Source organism: Oncorhynchus clarkii, chromosome 22 (assembly GCF_045791955.1).
Source record: "Oncorhynchus clarkii lewisi isolate Uvic-CL-2024 chromosome 22, UVic_Ocla_1.0, whole genome shotgun sequence".
In the NCBI taxonomy this organism is placed as follows: Eukaryota; Metazoa; Chordata; class Actinopteri; order Salmoniformes; family Salmonidae; genus Oncorhynchus; species Oncorhynchus clarkii.
Window position 1 is genome coordinate 29,763,558 of NC_092168.1, and position 13,782 is coordinate 29,777,339.

General features: G+C 44.3%; 1 protein-coding gene across 1 annotated transcript in view; it reads left to right on the forward strand.

Annotated features, from left to right (window-relative positions):
- The first annotated feature begins 4,558 nt into the window (after positions 1–4,558).
- Positions 4,559–13,782, forward strand: part of LOC139380750 (TSC22 domain family, member 1) — an 89,327-nt gene continuing 80,103 nt past the window's right edge. Inside the window, exon 1 of the mRNA XM_071123745.1 lies at positions 4,559–7,892. Coding sequence (XP_070979846.1) covers positions 5,257–7,892 — 2,636 coding nt within the window. The 5' untranslated portion in view covers positions 4,559–5,256. The remainder of the gene's footprint in view (positions 7,893–13,782) is intronic.

Genomic DNA, 13,782 nt, shown 5'->3' on the forward strand with positions numbered 1-13,782 from the left:
GACACTGGGCGATGAATTCACCTTTCAGCAGGACAATAACCTTAAACACAAGGTCAAATCTACACTGGAGTTGCTTATCAAGAAGACAGTGAATGTTCCTGAGTGGCCGAGTTACAATTTTTACTTAAATCTATGTCAAGATCTGAAAATGGTTGTCTAGCAATGATCAGCAACCAATTTGATAGAGCTTGAAAAGAACAATGGGCAAATATTGTACAATCCAGGTGTGGGAAGCTCTTAGAGACTCATAGCAGTAATCGCTGCCAAAGGTGCTTACAAAGTATTGACTCAGGGGTGTGAATACTTATGTGAATTAGATCTTTCTTTCCTTCTCAATACATTTGCAAAATATTCTATAAACATGTTTTCACATTGCCATTATGGGGTATTGTGTGTAGATGGGTGAGAAAAATAATTAGTTCATACATTTTCAATTCCTTATGATTTTTTTTTGGACTGTCTGTTTTTAATTTATGAATATGTTATTCAATGTGTTTCTATGGGCTATAGTAGTAAATATATATATATTTGTATACCTACATTGGTCCTAAAATTCCAAATCAAATAGCTTAATGATCCATGGTATGACCATCTTTAAACGATTCCATATGTTAGCTTAGTAGAAACCCCCCTCCACACTACGAGGCTGGAATAATACTGTGCAATGATTTGATATTGAGATAAAAACCGATGTATTGGGCCTTTAAAGCACTATGAATTACTCATGATTTGGGTCTGACCAAATCATGGTCTGGTACCACCAAGTGTAAAAGTTGGTGATACCAGTGGAAAATGTTAGTCTGGAGCCTTGTAATAGTAATTAACACTCATGGAAGGTGTTGATTCAGGGGAACATATATGACAGGCACTAATTTGCAATATAGCCAAAGTTGTTAGCTTGACGTTGATAATGTATTTTTATTTTTTATTTTACCTTTATTTAACTAGGCAAGTCAGTTAAGAACAAATTCTTATTTTCAATGACGGCCTAGGAACAGTGGGTTAACTGCCTGTTCAGGGGCAGAACGACAGATTTGTACCTTGTCAGCTCGGGCGTTTGAACTTGCAACCTTCCGGTTACTAGTCCAACTCTCTAACCACTAGGCTTAAGCAGACAGGCAGAGAACAAGAAGAAGTACATAGTGACAGCAGAGAATATGCTGAGACAGACAGCACAACAGGGAGGCAGACAAGCTGTCTAGAGCAGAGGATCAGTTATAGTGGTGAGATGTATCTCCAGTGGTGTTTTTACATATTGTATTCGTTTTAATCATGAGCTAGATAAAAAAAAAGTGGAGGTCCCTCTCACCAGTCACTTGTACAGAAATGGTTGAGAAACACCGTGCAGTAATTTTAAGTGGCAGCACTACTGCCTGTGTCTAAAGGCGTATAGGGTCAGGGTGTATTTGTGTTTGGCTGGTGGCCCACCGGGGGTATGGTGGTGATATGAGTTGACGGTGCACACAGTGATATGGGATGGTGTAGATAAAATGCTGAATTTTTGTCCCAGTCCGCCCCTGTGCTATTCAACTAAAGAATTGATAAAGATACCAAATATTTTAGTATATTCTGTAGCAATGTGGCTCTATATACTACACTAGCCAGGGCTATAGCCTACGTGAGAAGAAAAAGTAATGAATGAATATGCGGGGCCATAGGGTATTTAAAGTACTGAGTACAACAGACATATTTTCTGGTAGGCGGACTGTCCAACAAATAAGCCATTGGTTCCCATTCTCTCTCTCTCTCTCTCTCTCACTCACTCACTCACTCACTCACTCACTCACTCACTCACTCACTCACTCACTCACACACACACACATAAACGGGAGGTTGAGTGGACACAAGGTCCAGACAGAGGGACTGGGACTGGCACTCTAGACCGTATCACTGGGCATTGCCCGCTCTTCTCCCGACCCTAAGCCCCTGTTGTTTCAGAAATTCCTCTTCTGTTCACCAGTATGCTGAACTGAACTACATCCACAACAGCCTCCCTAATATCAAGAGCTGTGAAATGCAGTATAGCCTATTGGTTTGCCTTTGAACACATTGAGGTGTTATTTATTGTGTCCAGCAACGTGTTGATTGACTGACTGTCCTGTGAAGGTTAAAAACCTGGGTTACAGAGGTGCCCAATTTACAGTAGACCTACTGTTGTGTTGCAAGTTGAGTAATACATCACAGAGAGATCATACATGTACAGTACAGGAACACCTTAGTCATTCCTATCACAGAAATTAGTGTTTACAAAATGAAAGCCGTGCCAGGTGTATACATTGAGCATTATTGTTAGGGCAGGACAATAGTGCTCAGTGTGTTTTGTTGTGAAGTGCCAGTGTGATTTAAAGCTGCTGACTGCACCAGACGCTTACATTGCACTCGCCTCTCACTGGCTCTCTCTCTCCCTCCGTCATTTGTATGGATGGACACAGTCTGTCTGCCTGCGCGGTTTGGTCATAGCCTGCTGTTGCCTGCCTGCCTGCCAGTCACCCACAATGGGCACATGTTCTCTCTCTCTCTCTTTGTCTCTGTCTCACTATCTCCCCCATATCGCATTTCTCTGATTCTCTCATTATTTCATTCACTCACTTAAATCTTCCTCTCTCTTCTCTCCCCTCCAAACACATACAGTATCTCTCTCTCTCGACAAATCTCTCATATACTCCATAAAGCATCCCACAGTGTAACAATCCGAAAGGCCTTCTGGTGTTTTAATTAACTAGTTGGTGGCTGTGACTGAGTCAAGGAGTTAGGGATAGGAGGAGGAAAGAGAATAGGAGGAGGAGAGGAGAGGGAATAGGAGGAGAGGAGAATGTCTTGACGAAACAATAGTCAGAGGGGTTGGCCAAACAAAGCACATCCAGATGGGATCAGACTATCTGCTGTTATTCACGAAGACATTCACAACAACAGGTGGGTCTGTTCTGATAAAGCAGAAAGCACAGGAACGCAGGGAGGTTGAGGCGCACACACACACACACACACACAGGCACAAATACACACACAACCAGAACACACTTCCTGGAAATGGGAGGGGTTGTTGACCTGGAGTACCAACACAATACACACAATACCTCAGCCTGGTCTCATAGACTAGACGTAAGATAGTAAATCCGAGATGGTCAAATTAGAATATGTTACGTTTGGTTTTGTTACATAAGCTCCCGCTGGGCTCCCGAGTGGCGTAGCGGTCTAAGACACTGCATCTCAGTGCAAGAGGCATCACTACAGTCCCTGGTTCAAATCCAAGCTGTATCACATCCGGCCGTGGTTGGGAGTCCCATTGGGCGGTGCACAATTGGCCCAGCATTGGCCAGGGAAGGCTGTCATTGTAAATAAGAATTTATTCTTAACTGATTTAAATAAAGGTTACATTTAAAAAAAATATATATAAAAAAACCTTAACCCTTTTAGCTAACCCTTCCCCTAACCTTAACCCAGGGGTGGGGAATTCCAGTCCTTGAGGGCCTGATTGGTGTCACAGTTTTGCCCCAGCCCCAGCTAACACACCCGACTCCAATAATCACCTAATCATCTTCAGTTTAGAATGCAATTTGATTAATCAGCTGTGTTTGCTAGGGATGGAGAAAAAGTGTGACACCAATCAGGCCCCCGAGGACTGGAGTTGCCCACCTCTGCTTTAACCTATCTCCTAAACTTAACTCTAACCTTAAACCTAACCCCTAGCCTAGCTAACGTTAGCAATCTAGCTAGAATTCGTAACATATGATACGTTTTCAAAATTTGTAACATAGTACTTTTGCAAATTCGTAATATATTATACGTAATGGGTGATGGACATCCACAAATTAATACATACCATACGAAACTTAACATATCATACTAAATAGTATTTCATGGATTTAGGTACAGAATAATACAAAATGCTCTGAGACCAGGTTGCAGCCCTGCATGTAGAATAATCCTCAATGCAGTGAACACATGTGTCTGGTAGCTCCATTTTGTCTGCAGAATAGTCCAGTACCTCTCTTCATGCCTTTTGTTTCACAGTAAAAACACAACTGATCTTGTTGTTTGTGTTGTTCAGACCAAAACATTTCCTTTTGGTCAGACATTAAAGGGAAAACAGAAGTCTGTGGCCCTATGATAACTGCATAACTATACATGGCTGATGGAACACATATATACTTTGAGTGATTGCTCACCTCATGTTGATACTCTTGTCTACTGTTCATGAAAATAATGTGATTGGCATGATGACACGGATAATAACACATTTCCCTATCTATCTCATAAGCCTATTTGAAATGATGTTAACCACATAAAATGTATGCAGTAAAGTTGCCCAAGGATAATGGGAATATTCTGCAAGAGTCATTTAGTTCCATCGTCTGTGTCCATCGGTATTTTCCGGAACATGATCTCTTCTAGGTCTTCTGAAGCTAGTTTTTGCGAGTTGCCTGTCTGTCTCTCCCCTGTTCTCCCCCACCCTCTTATCCCCAGACTGCTTTATGTCTGGCTAGTCTGGGCGTCAGTGAGCATGCGCGGTCGCCATGTTAGCAAGTTCTCTCCTCCCCCTTTGGTCTCGTCACACTCCGACAGCACGAGTCACAGTGCAAGAAGGCGGACTGGCTGTAGATGGCTCTTGGAACAGGGAGTGATACAGCAAACATTGGACTATAACAAAGACTTGTCTGAATGGATTAAACTGTTTTGCGAGACATTTAAGTGGATATATTCTCCTAAGGATAACCTTATATCGGTAAAGGATTGCTTGTTTATTTTATTTTTTGCTTCTGAGAAATTAAATAATGCGACTCTCCACAGTGTGTGGATAGTGATGGAGCGAGCTAACGTTACACTTCTATCTCAGCTCCCGCTTTGGATGTGTACTGCATACTCTCTTTGTGTTGTTATAGCTATTTATTTTAGATAGCTACCTATTGAGATAAGATATTAAACGACGAAATGCTGGCTTGTGTGTGAGAAAATACGCGTATGTGACTGGATAACAAGCCCATCAGCTGACGTTAGCCAACTAGCTTGTTAGCATTTCTGCTCGCCAATCGACTGTCAAACGCGAGCATTCTCCGTCACGAGAGGGGACGTTTATATACCCATAAAAGCTAAATAATCGAACCTTGTATTTAAGACGGATTTATTTATTGTCAGCTGATATTATATTGTTAAATATCAGTCTTTTGACCTAATCTTTGTCAAAACGGCGGCCCCAAAACATTGTAACGTTAGACGAGACTATCAGAGTCTAGCCGCTACCCCCTGGAATCTTTCAAAATGCACCATCCTGATTCTGCAGGAGACTCTGGCAGCGTCAGAAAGATGGCGCACCCGGCGAATTTTCCTAGAAGGGGTAGTAACATTAACACTGGCGCCGGGAGTGGCCCCATGTCAACACCAGCTAGTTCGGCTGTTAGCAACAGCCACGTCCCCGCTGAAGACTACCAATCCCCCCTCCTGATGCAGTCTCAACCCCTTGTTGGATCATCCTCCCCTGGGCCTCCGCACCCTCCCCACAGCCTGAACCTGCACTCCCAGCCACAGCCCCAGGCTCTGTCCTCTGGGTCACAGGTGAAGAAGAAAAGCGGCTTCCAGATCACTAGCGTGACCCCAGCCCAGATCTCTGTGAGCACCAACAACAGCATAGCAGAAGACACCGAGAGCTATGATGATCTGGATGAGTCTCATACGGAGGATCTTTCCTCTTCAGAGATCCTGGATGTCTCCCTCTCTAAGGCCAACGACATGGCTGGGGGTGAGAGGAGTTCCTCGGAGGAGACACTGAATAACTTCCATGAGGCGGTCACACCCGGGGCAGTCTCCCCCAACCAGCCCCCCCACTCCTTAATCCAGGGACCCCAGCACGGCGGGATGGTTAACGGGAATGTGCACCACCACCATCATCATCACCACTACCACCATCAGCAGGGGCAACATAATCATCCTCACCAGACCCTGGCTCAGCCTCCTTCCTCAGCCCCCCACTCAACCCCCACGTCTGGAGGAGTTGGTGGTGGCTCAAAGATGCCTTCTGCCATGGGGGTCCTTCTGGAAAATGTTTCAGTGGGTTCTGCCAGTGTTGCTGCTCAGCCTGTAGCAGTTGTCCCTCTCCCTAGAATGCATGGCTCTACTGCTGGTGCTACCATTAGCATAGCTAATCCCCTGACCAGCAATATTAGTATTGTGGATATGTACATCTCTTCCAATGTGCCTGTGATGGGGGGTGTTAGCACCAGCGCTAGCAGCAGTGGTGGTGGCTTCCCCCCCAGTGTGATGAGTAGCAGTGGTGGGGTTGGAGGTTTGATGGGGAGTGGCTTTGGCAACACCAACCCCAATATCAATTTGATACAAAATCAAAGCTCTGGAACTGTGAACTCAAGCATCACAATGAATTCTGCTGCTGCCACTGCCTCTGTGGTGTTGGGGCCCTCCAGTGGCACCCAGGGTGGAGGAGCTGCCATGCCCCAGCCAGGAAAGAGCTCTGGCATGGCTTCGGCCTCAGTCCCCTCCTCCCAGCCAGCCCCAACCCTAGCTCCTGCCACCACCAGCTCCCGTTTCAGAGTGGTCAAGCTTGACTCCAGCTCGGAGCCTTTTAAAAAGGGCAGATGGACATGTACTGAGTACTATGACAAGGAGACCCCAGGTTCAGCCCCTGCCCCCTCTTTCTCTGAAGTTTCTCTTCCTAGTGGATGGGGTGTGGAGAGCATGCGACCGTGCGGGCCTGAGATTGTGACAGGGGGGTCGGAGAGAGAGGGCATCAGTGGGAGTTCAGTGAACAGCATAGTCAGCACACTGAGTCACTACACAGATAACGTTGGCAGTGGAGAGGCCGGAGGCACCCCATTACTCCAGTCTCACTACCAGGACTACTCCAACCCCCCTAAGGCCTTTCAGACCTCCCACCCCAGCCTCCCCATGGGGGTGTCCCAGCCTCACCTGCTGACCACTGTGGCTCCCTCAGTCCCCGCCAGTGCTCATCAGCCTGCCACAATCAACATGGCTGGCCTCAAGACCACCCTAGGCCACTCTACCACTCCCATGCCCCAACAGCCGCTCACCTACGCCCAGGCAGCCTCTATCCCAGCCTCAGCTCAGGGACTAGTGGGGGTGCATCAGCAGCAGATGAGCTATGCTCTTCCCCAGCAGCCTTCTGTCCCTTCCCATGCAGCCCCAGTGCACAGGCTGAGCCAGGTTGGAGGTATGCATCCAGACTACCCTCATCCCCAGGCAGGCCTACCCCAACCTGTTCTCCCACAGGCCCTGCCTGGACCCGGGCAGATGGGAGTCCCGCAGCAGCAGGTGGTTGGCTCCATGCTCCAACCCCAGGGTCTGCTCCAACAGCAGCCCCAGCAGACCTCTCTCCAGGCCTCTGCGGCAGGAACGGGGCTAATGCCTCAGATGGGCCCAGGAGTGCCCGGGTTTGGGCAGCAGCCACAAGGACACCCTCTCCCCCTGGACCACCAACATCAACAACAGCAGCAATCACTCCCGGGCCAAGCCCAAGGACTTGCCACCCAGCTTCCTGTCCCCCCTAACCAGGGCTGCCTAGCCTCCATTGTGCCTCATTCTAACCCCCAGAACGTCCCCCAGCCCCAGAACAGCAGTGGACTGGCCCAATCTCAACTCCAGTCCCAGCCACCCAGGGTCAGCATGCCCCAGGCTGTGGCTGCCCAGGCCAGCGCCCTGTATGCCAGCCTGCCCTCCTTCACCACCACCCAGCTGGAGGATGCCCAGCGCCTGCTCTTCCAGCACCAGTCTGCCTTGCTGGCACAGGCCCTGCCCAAGCTGGCTGGGGAGGGTGGCTCTGAGATAGGCACAGGGCTGGGGACTGAAAGTAACCCTGCCGCCATCGTGGTCAGTGCCTTAACCGCTTCTGCCGGACTCTTCAAAGCTGTGGACGGAGACGATGATGGGTGAGTCCCAAATCTAAGCCATTAGTATAAGTTTTTGATCAATTGATTGCTTGATTTGATTTTGGGGTATAGAACAATATTTCTTAAACATATCCACTAATCCACTACAGTAGTAGGCCTGCTGATACAGACAATATAACTAAAGAGATGGTCCCATGTTTTCTCATTTATCCGCAGCAAACAGTTTGTTCCCTAATGTTGTTTCTGATGTGCTGAATGGCATTCAGACCATGAAATGTTTAGTCAGTGTTGGCCTTAAAACACAGTGTTCTGAACATGACGTTGCATTCTAGCATTGTAGCAGTGAATGCACTTTTTAGGGAGGAATCGGGGGAACCATGGTACTACCAATTATGTATATATACACTAGATGACTGATCGGGGGCGCTGTGTTGAAGCCACGTGCCTCCATTTTGGCACTCCCCTAACCGTTTGTAAAAAAAAATAAAAAGACAAAGACAAATGCAATTGTCTACTTTAGTTTTTGCCACATGTATTCTATTACAGACACCTTAATGCATTCTTTAAAATGATAGAATGTGAACTAAACATCAAATAAAACACACACAAATATACAATATCATTTTCCTTAAAGGTTTATTTTTTTTGTTACTGTCCCCAATACAACAACAAATACTTAAATACTTGTAATTTTGTCCTTTAAATGTTGAACTGAAATACTGTAGAATTCCATTCATTCCTACTGGGGAGTGTCAATATTGCTAACTGGTGGTTTCAAAGCCTCTCAATGGCCAATCCAGGGTTAAAATACAGTACTTTCGGAAATTATTCAGACCCCTTGACTTCATCCAATTTTTTTAACGTTACAGCCTTATTCTAAAATTGATTAAATTAATCAAATGAAAATGATATTACATTTACATAAGTATTCAGAGCCTTTACTTAATACTTTGAAGCACCTTTGGAAGCGATTACAGCCTCGACTTCTTGGGAATGATGCTACAAGCTTGGCACACCTGTATTTGGGGAGTTTCTCCCATTCCTCTCTGCAGATCTTCTCAAGCTCTGTCAGGTTGGATGGGGAGTGTCGCTGCACAGCTATTTTCAGGTCTCTGGTTTTCAGGTCTCTGGCTGGGCCATTCAAGGACATTGAGACTTGTCCCGAAGCCCCTCCTGTGTTGTCTTGGCTGTGTGCTTAGGGTTGTTGTCCTGTTGGAAGGTTAACCTTCGCCCAGTCTGAGATCCTGAGTGCTCTGGAGAAGGTTTTCATCAAGGATCTCTCTGTACTTTGCGCCGCTCGTCTTTCCCTCGATCCGGACGAGTCTCCCAGTCCCTGCCACTGAAAAACATCCCCACAGCATGATGCTGCCACCACCACAATGCTTCACCGTAGGGATGGTGCCAGATTTTCTCCAGGTGTGATGCTTGGCATTTTCTTGGTTTCATCAGTCCAGAGAATCTTGTCCATTAGGTGCCTTTTGGCAAACTCCAAGCGGGCTGTCATGTGCCTTTTTACTGAGAAATGGCTTCTGTCTGGCCGGTCTACCATAATGGCCTGAATGGTGGAGTGCTGCAGAGATGGTTGGCGGCCAGCTCTAGGAAAAGTCTTGGTGGTTCCAAACTTCTTCCATTTAAGAACGATGGAGGCTACTGTGTTCTTGGGGACCTTCAATGCTGCAGACATTTTTTGGTACCCTTCCCCAGATCCGTGCCTGGACACAATCCTGTCTTGGAGCTCTACGGACAATTCCTTTCGACCTCATGCCTTGGTTTTTGCTCTGACATGCACTGTCAACTGGGGGATCTTATATAAACTGCTGTGTGCCTTTCCAAATAATGTCCAATCAATTTAATTTACCAAAGGTGGACTCCAAGTTGTAGAAACATCTCAAGGAAGATCAATGGAAACAGGATGCACCTGCGCTAAATTTTGATTCTCAGCAAAGGGTCTGAATACTTATGTAAAGTTATTTGTTTTTTTATCTTTAATAAATGTGCCAACTTTTCTAAACCTGTTTTCGCTTTCTCATTATGGGTTATTGTGTGTAGTTTGAGGGGAAAAAATGTTTTTAATACATTTCAGAATAAGGCTGTAACATAACAAAGTGGAAAAAGTCAAGGGGTCTGAATACTTTCTGAATGCACTTTACATCATTGGGTACTTCCTAATGGAATGGTGCAACCTGCTGAGTGTCTGTGGTTGCTAGGACTTGTGCTGTGGTGGTTGAGCTAGTTTGGATTGGGGGAATCCAGGTCGCCACGGCAGCACCGTGTGTGGGTGAATGGGATGCCAGACTGCTGGTGAGATGGTAGACAAAACAGTGTGTGTGCGCACCCACTGTCTGAGAGAGCTGTATGCTAATCTGCCCCTCCTCCACCTTAGACACTAGACAGTGCAGTGCTCAGCTGGAGGTGACATTTTGACTACTTCAGACTGCAGTGACTGCATTTAGTGTGTGATATATATATTTACGTGCACACACACACACACTCTCAGTGCCCCAGTTGTCAGCTTTTGACAGATGTCGCACAGATCCATCTTTGTCTGCTGCATAGACCACTTTCTGCTACCACAATATTGTTTTCACCCTTTCCAATCAGTGCAGATGAGAGGAAACAAGGAGAGGCTGGATTGCCATACACACTCAGCACTTAGATGTCTTACTGCAGGGAAAAGGTGGTTTAGGGTTCATGAACATTTAATTTTTAATTAATTTTTTTAATTGGACCTTTATTTAACTAGGCAAGTCAGTTAAAACCTCTTGGAACTACCCATCCCGGATCCTGGAGAATTGTCATCAACTACACTAATTAGCATAGGTCAAAAAATATTACTAGAAAATATTCATATTCATGAAATCACAAGTGAAATATAGTGAAACACAGCTTAGCCTTTTGTTAATCACCCTGTCATCTCAGATTTTGAAATTATGCTTTACAGCCAAAGCAAGTTTGTGTAAAAAGCACGTTTGTGTAAGTTTATCGATAGCCTAGCATAGCATTATGTCCAGCTAGCAGCAGGAAGCTTGGTCACGAAAATCAGAAAAGCAATCAAATTAATAATTTACCTTTGAGCTTCGGATGTTTTCACTCACGAGACTCCCAGTTAGACAGCAAATGTTCCTTTTGTTCCATAAAGATTATTTTTATACCCAAAATACCTCAGTTTGTTGGTCACATTATGTTGAGAAATCCAACGGAAATAGCGGTCACGACAACGGCTAAAAAAAATCCAAATTATATCCATAATATCGACAGAAACATGGCAAACGTTTTTTATAATCACTCCTCAAGGTGTTTTTCAAATATCTATTCGATAATATATCAACCGGGACAATTGGCTTTTCAGTAGGAGCAAGAGGAAAAATGACTACATTACGCAATGTAGTCGTTTACGCTCATTCTTCAACATAAAGGCGTGAAACTACGTCAAAATGCTGTAGACACCTTAGGGAATACGTAGAAAAAGGAATCTGGTTGATATCCCTTTCAATGGCCAATAGGGGTGCATAGGAACACAACGGTTTCAAAACATGAGTCACTTCCTGATTGGATTTTTCTTAGGCTTTCGCCTGCAATATCAGTTCTGTTATACTCACAGACAATATTTTTACAGTTTTGGAAACTTTAGTGTTTTCTATTCTAAGCTGTCAATTATATGCATATTCTAGCATCTGGTCCTGATAAATAGGCCGTTTACTTTTGGAATGTTATTTTTCCAAAAATTAAAAATAGTGCCCCCTAGCTTCAAGAGGTTTTAAGAAGAAATTCTTATTTTCAATGACGGCCTAGGAACAGTGGGTTAACTGCCTGTTCAGGGGCAGAACGACAGATTTGTACCTTGTCAGCTCGGGGGTTTGAACTTGCAACCTACCTACCCTGCCGCCCCAAAATGATCTGATACATGCCATTTAATGATCTGATAGAGGTAGGATAATGCAGGTAGTTGCAATACTGTCCGGAAACTTGCTACTTATGTTAAATAATGTAATGTTAACTTGTTGATTTGAATGTAAAGCTTTACACACTAGCAGACATAATCTTTCATGCTTTATCTAAAAGACCATTTAATTTAACTGACCATTGGTCAGTGGCAGCGCTATGAGTGTGAGGGAAAGTAAATGGAATTTCACTCTTTAATACGTTTAGAAGTCCGTGTTTGAGATTAGTGCAGAATTATTTTTTTATGTGCTTTGCAGCTGAAATTTAACAGCTTTTAGGTTACCAACTTTCTTAATTTTTTTTACTTTGTCTAGAGACGGAGTTTGGGTAAAGGTTCTGGAATATGGTACCTCTGTGATCAGTTTAGAGCACACCAACTTTGTAGAGAAGTGTAGTGAACCAGGGTTTTGGACCAACAATAACTTTGTCTTAATCGTTTTGAGTATTCTACAGCCAGCTAGACGTGGTCATATGGAGGTCTTTGCTACTGTTAGAAACCCCTGGGCTGCGGCTCACCTCCTCAGCCGTAGCTATATTGGACCTGAGGGATGGCTACTCCTGTCACATGATGGTGTACTCTGAGGAATGTGTAATCTAGGAGGATAATGTGGATTATAGTCTTTAATAAACGCAGCATTTGAGCTCGCAGCCCAAATCCCTTTTCACAAATGAGCAGATTGTCTTGGTGAATTAGCCTCCTAACCAGCTGTTTACCTTCTTTAAATAATAACTTTACATTGACTTGTATTGAGTTTAGCCTTAGTCACCTCAGGATAATCAAGGAGTTTTTGACAAATACAATTACATTTTCTGCAAATGGGGGTAGTATGGTCATTGATGTTGGTTAGATGTATAGGCCTAGTTTTTTTCAGTACTTGACAGCTTGCTGTAACAGATGTCAGTAGGATGATGTTTGATAATGATGACTGGCTGTGTCAGTGACACGCCTAAACAGCCCAGGCAGCTCCACTGTCAGAGTTAATCAGCACAGCACAACCAACCAGCGCAGGCAGCGGGAAGGAATGAATGTTCACTCAGTGTAGGGTTGGGCCATGTCAAACTTTGTCCTATTGTGATATAAGTACCCATAAAACATTGATATATGAAGGTATCGCCCTATATTGGCCAATATTTGTTTGGTTAAAAACGAAACAGAAAAATACATCTTTAAAGGATGACAAAATGACAAAATATATTTTGGAGCCAAATCTTTTTTATTTGCCTTCCTTCTTTTGGAGCTGTGGCACGAAAGAGGTGTGTGTCTGTGTGTGCCGACCTGCAAGTGACAGTCAAGAAGCCTAGCTGGCTGTGTGATGGGTTGTAAATCATCAAGGTCCCGGCTGCAGGCAAACAACTCTGATTTCCCCAGAACTGGATCATTTTTCATTGATTTGCATTTTTGCCTAATCTTCCTCTCTTATCAGGCCTTATTACCTAATTCTATACGTGGTAGGTAGGTTGTAGCCTATATTTCTAATAGTAGGCTATGGAAATAGGCTGTGTAGAGTAGGCCTTTAATCAAATACTTTTTTTTGTCACATGCTTCGTAAAAAACAGGTGTAGACTAACAGTGAAATGCTTACTTACGAGTTGAAAGTAAAGATTTAAAAAATAATAATTGAAATAGTGACACAAGGAATAAAAGACGGGTTCATTATGGGGTATTGTGTGTAGATTGCCGAGGCAATAGTTTTCTTAAATCCATTTTAGAATAAGGCTATAACGTAAAATGTGGAAAACGTCAAGGCTTCTGACCACTTTACTTTTTCCACATTTTGTTTTCCTCAGAAATATATCCACAATACCCCATAATAACAAAACATGTTTTTAGATGAAAAAATAAATAAAAAATACCTTATTTACGTTAGTATTCAGACCCTTTGCTATGAGACTCGAAATGTAACTCTGGTGCGTCCTGTTTCCATTGATCATCTTTGAGATGTTTCTACAACTTAATTGGAGTCCACCTGTGGTAAGTTCAATTGAT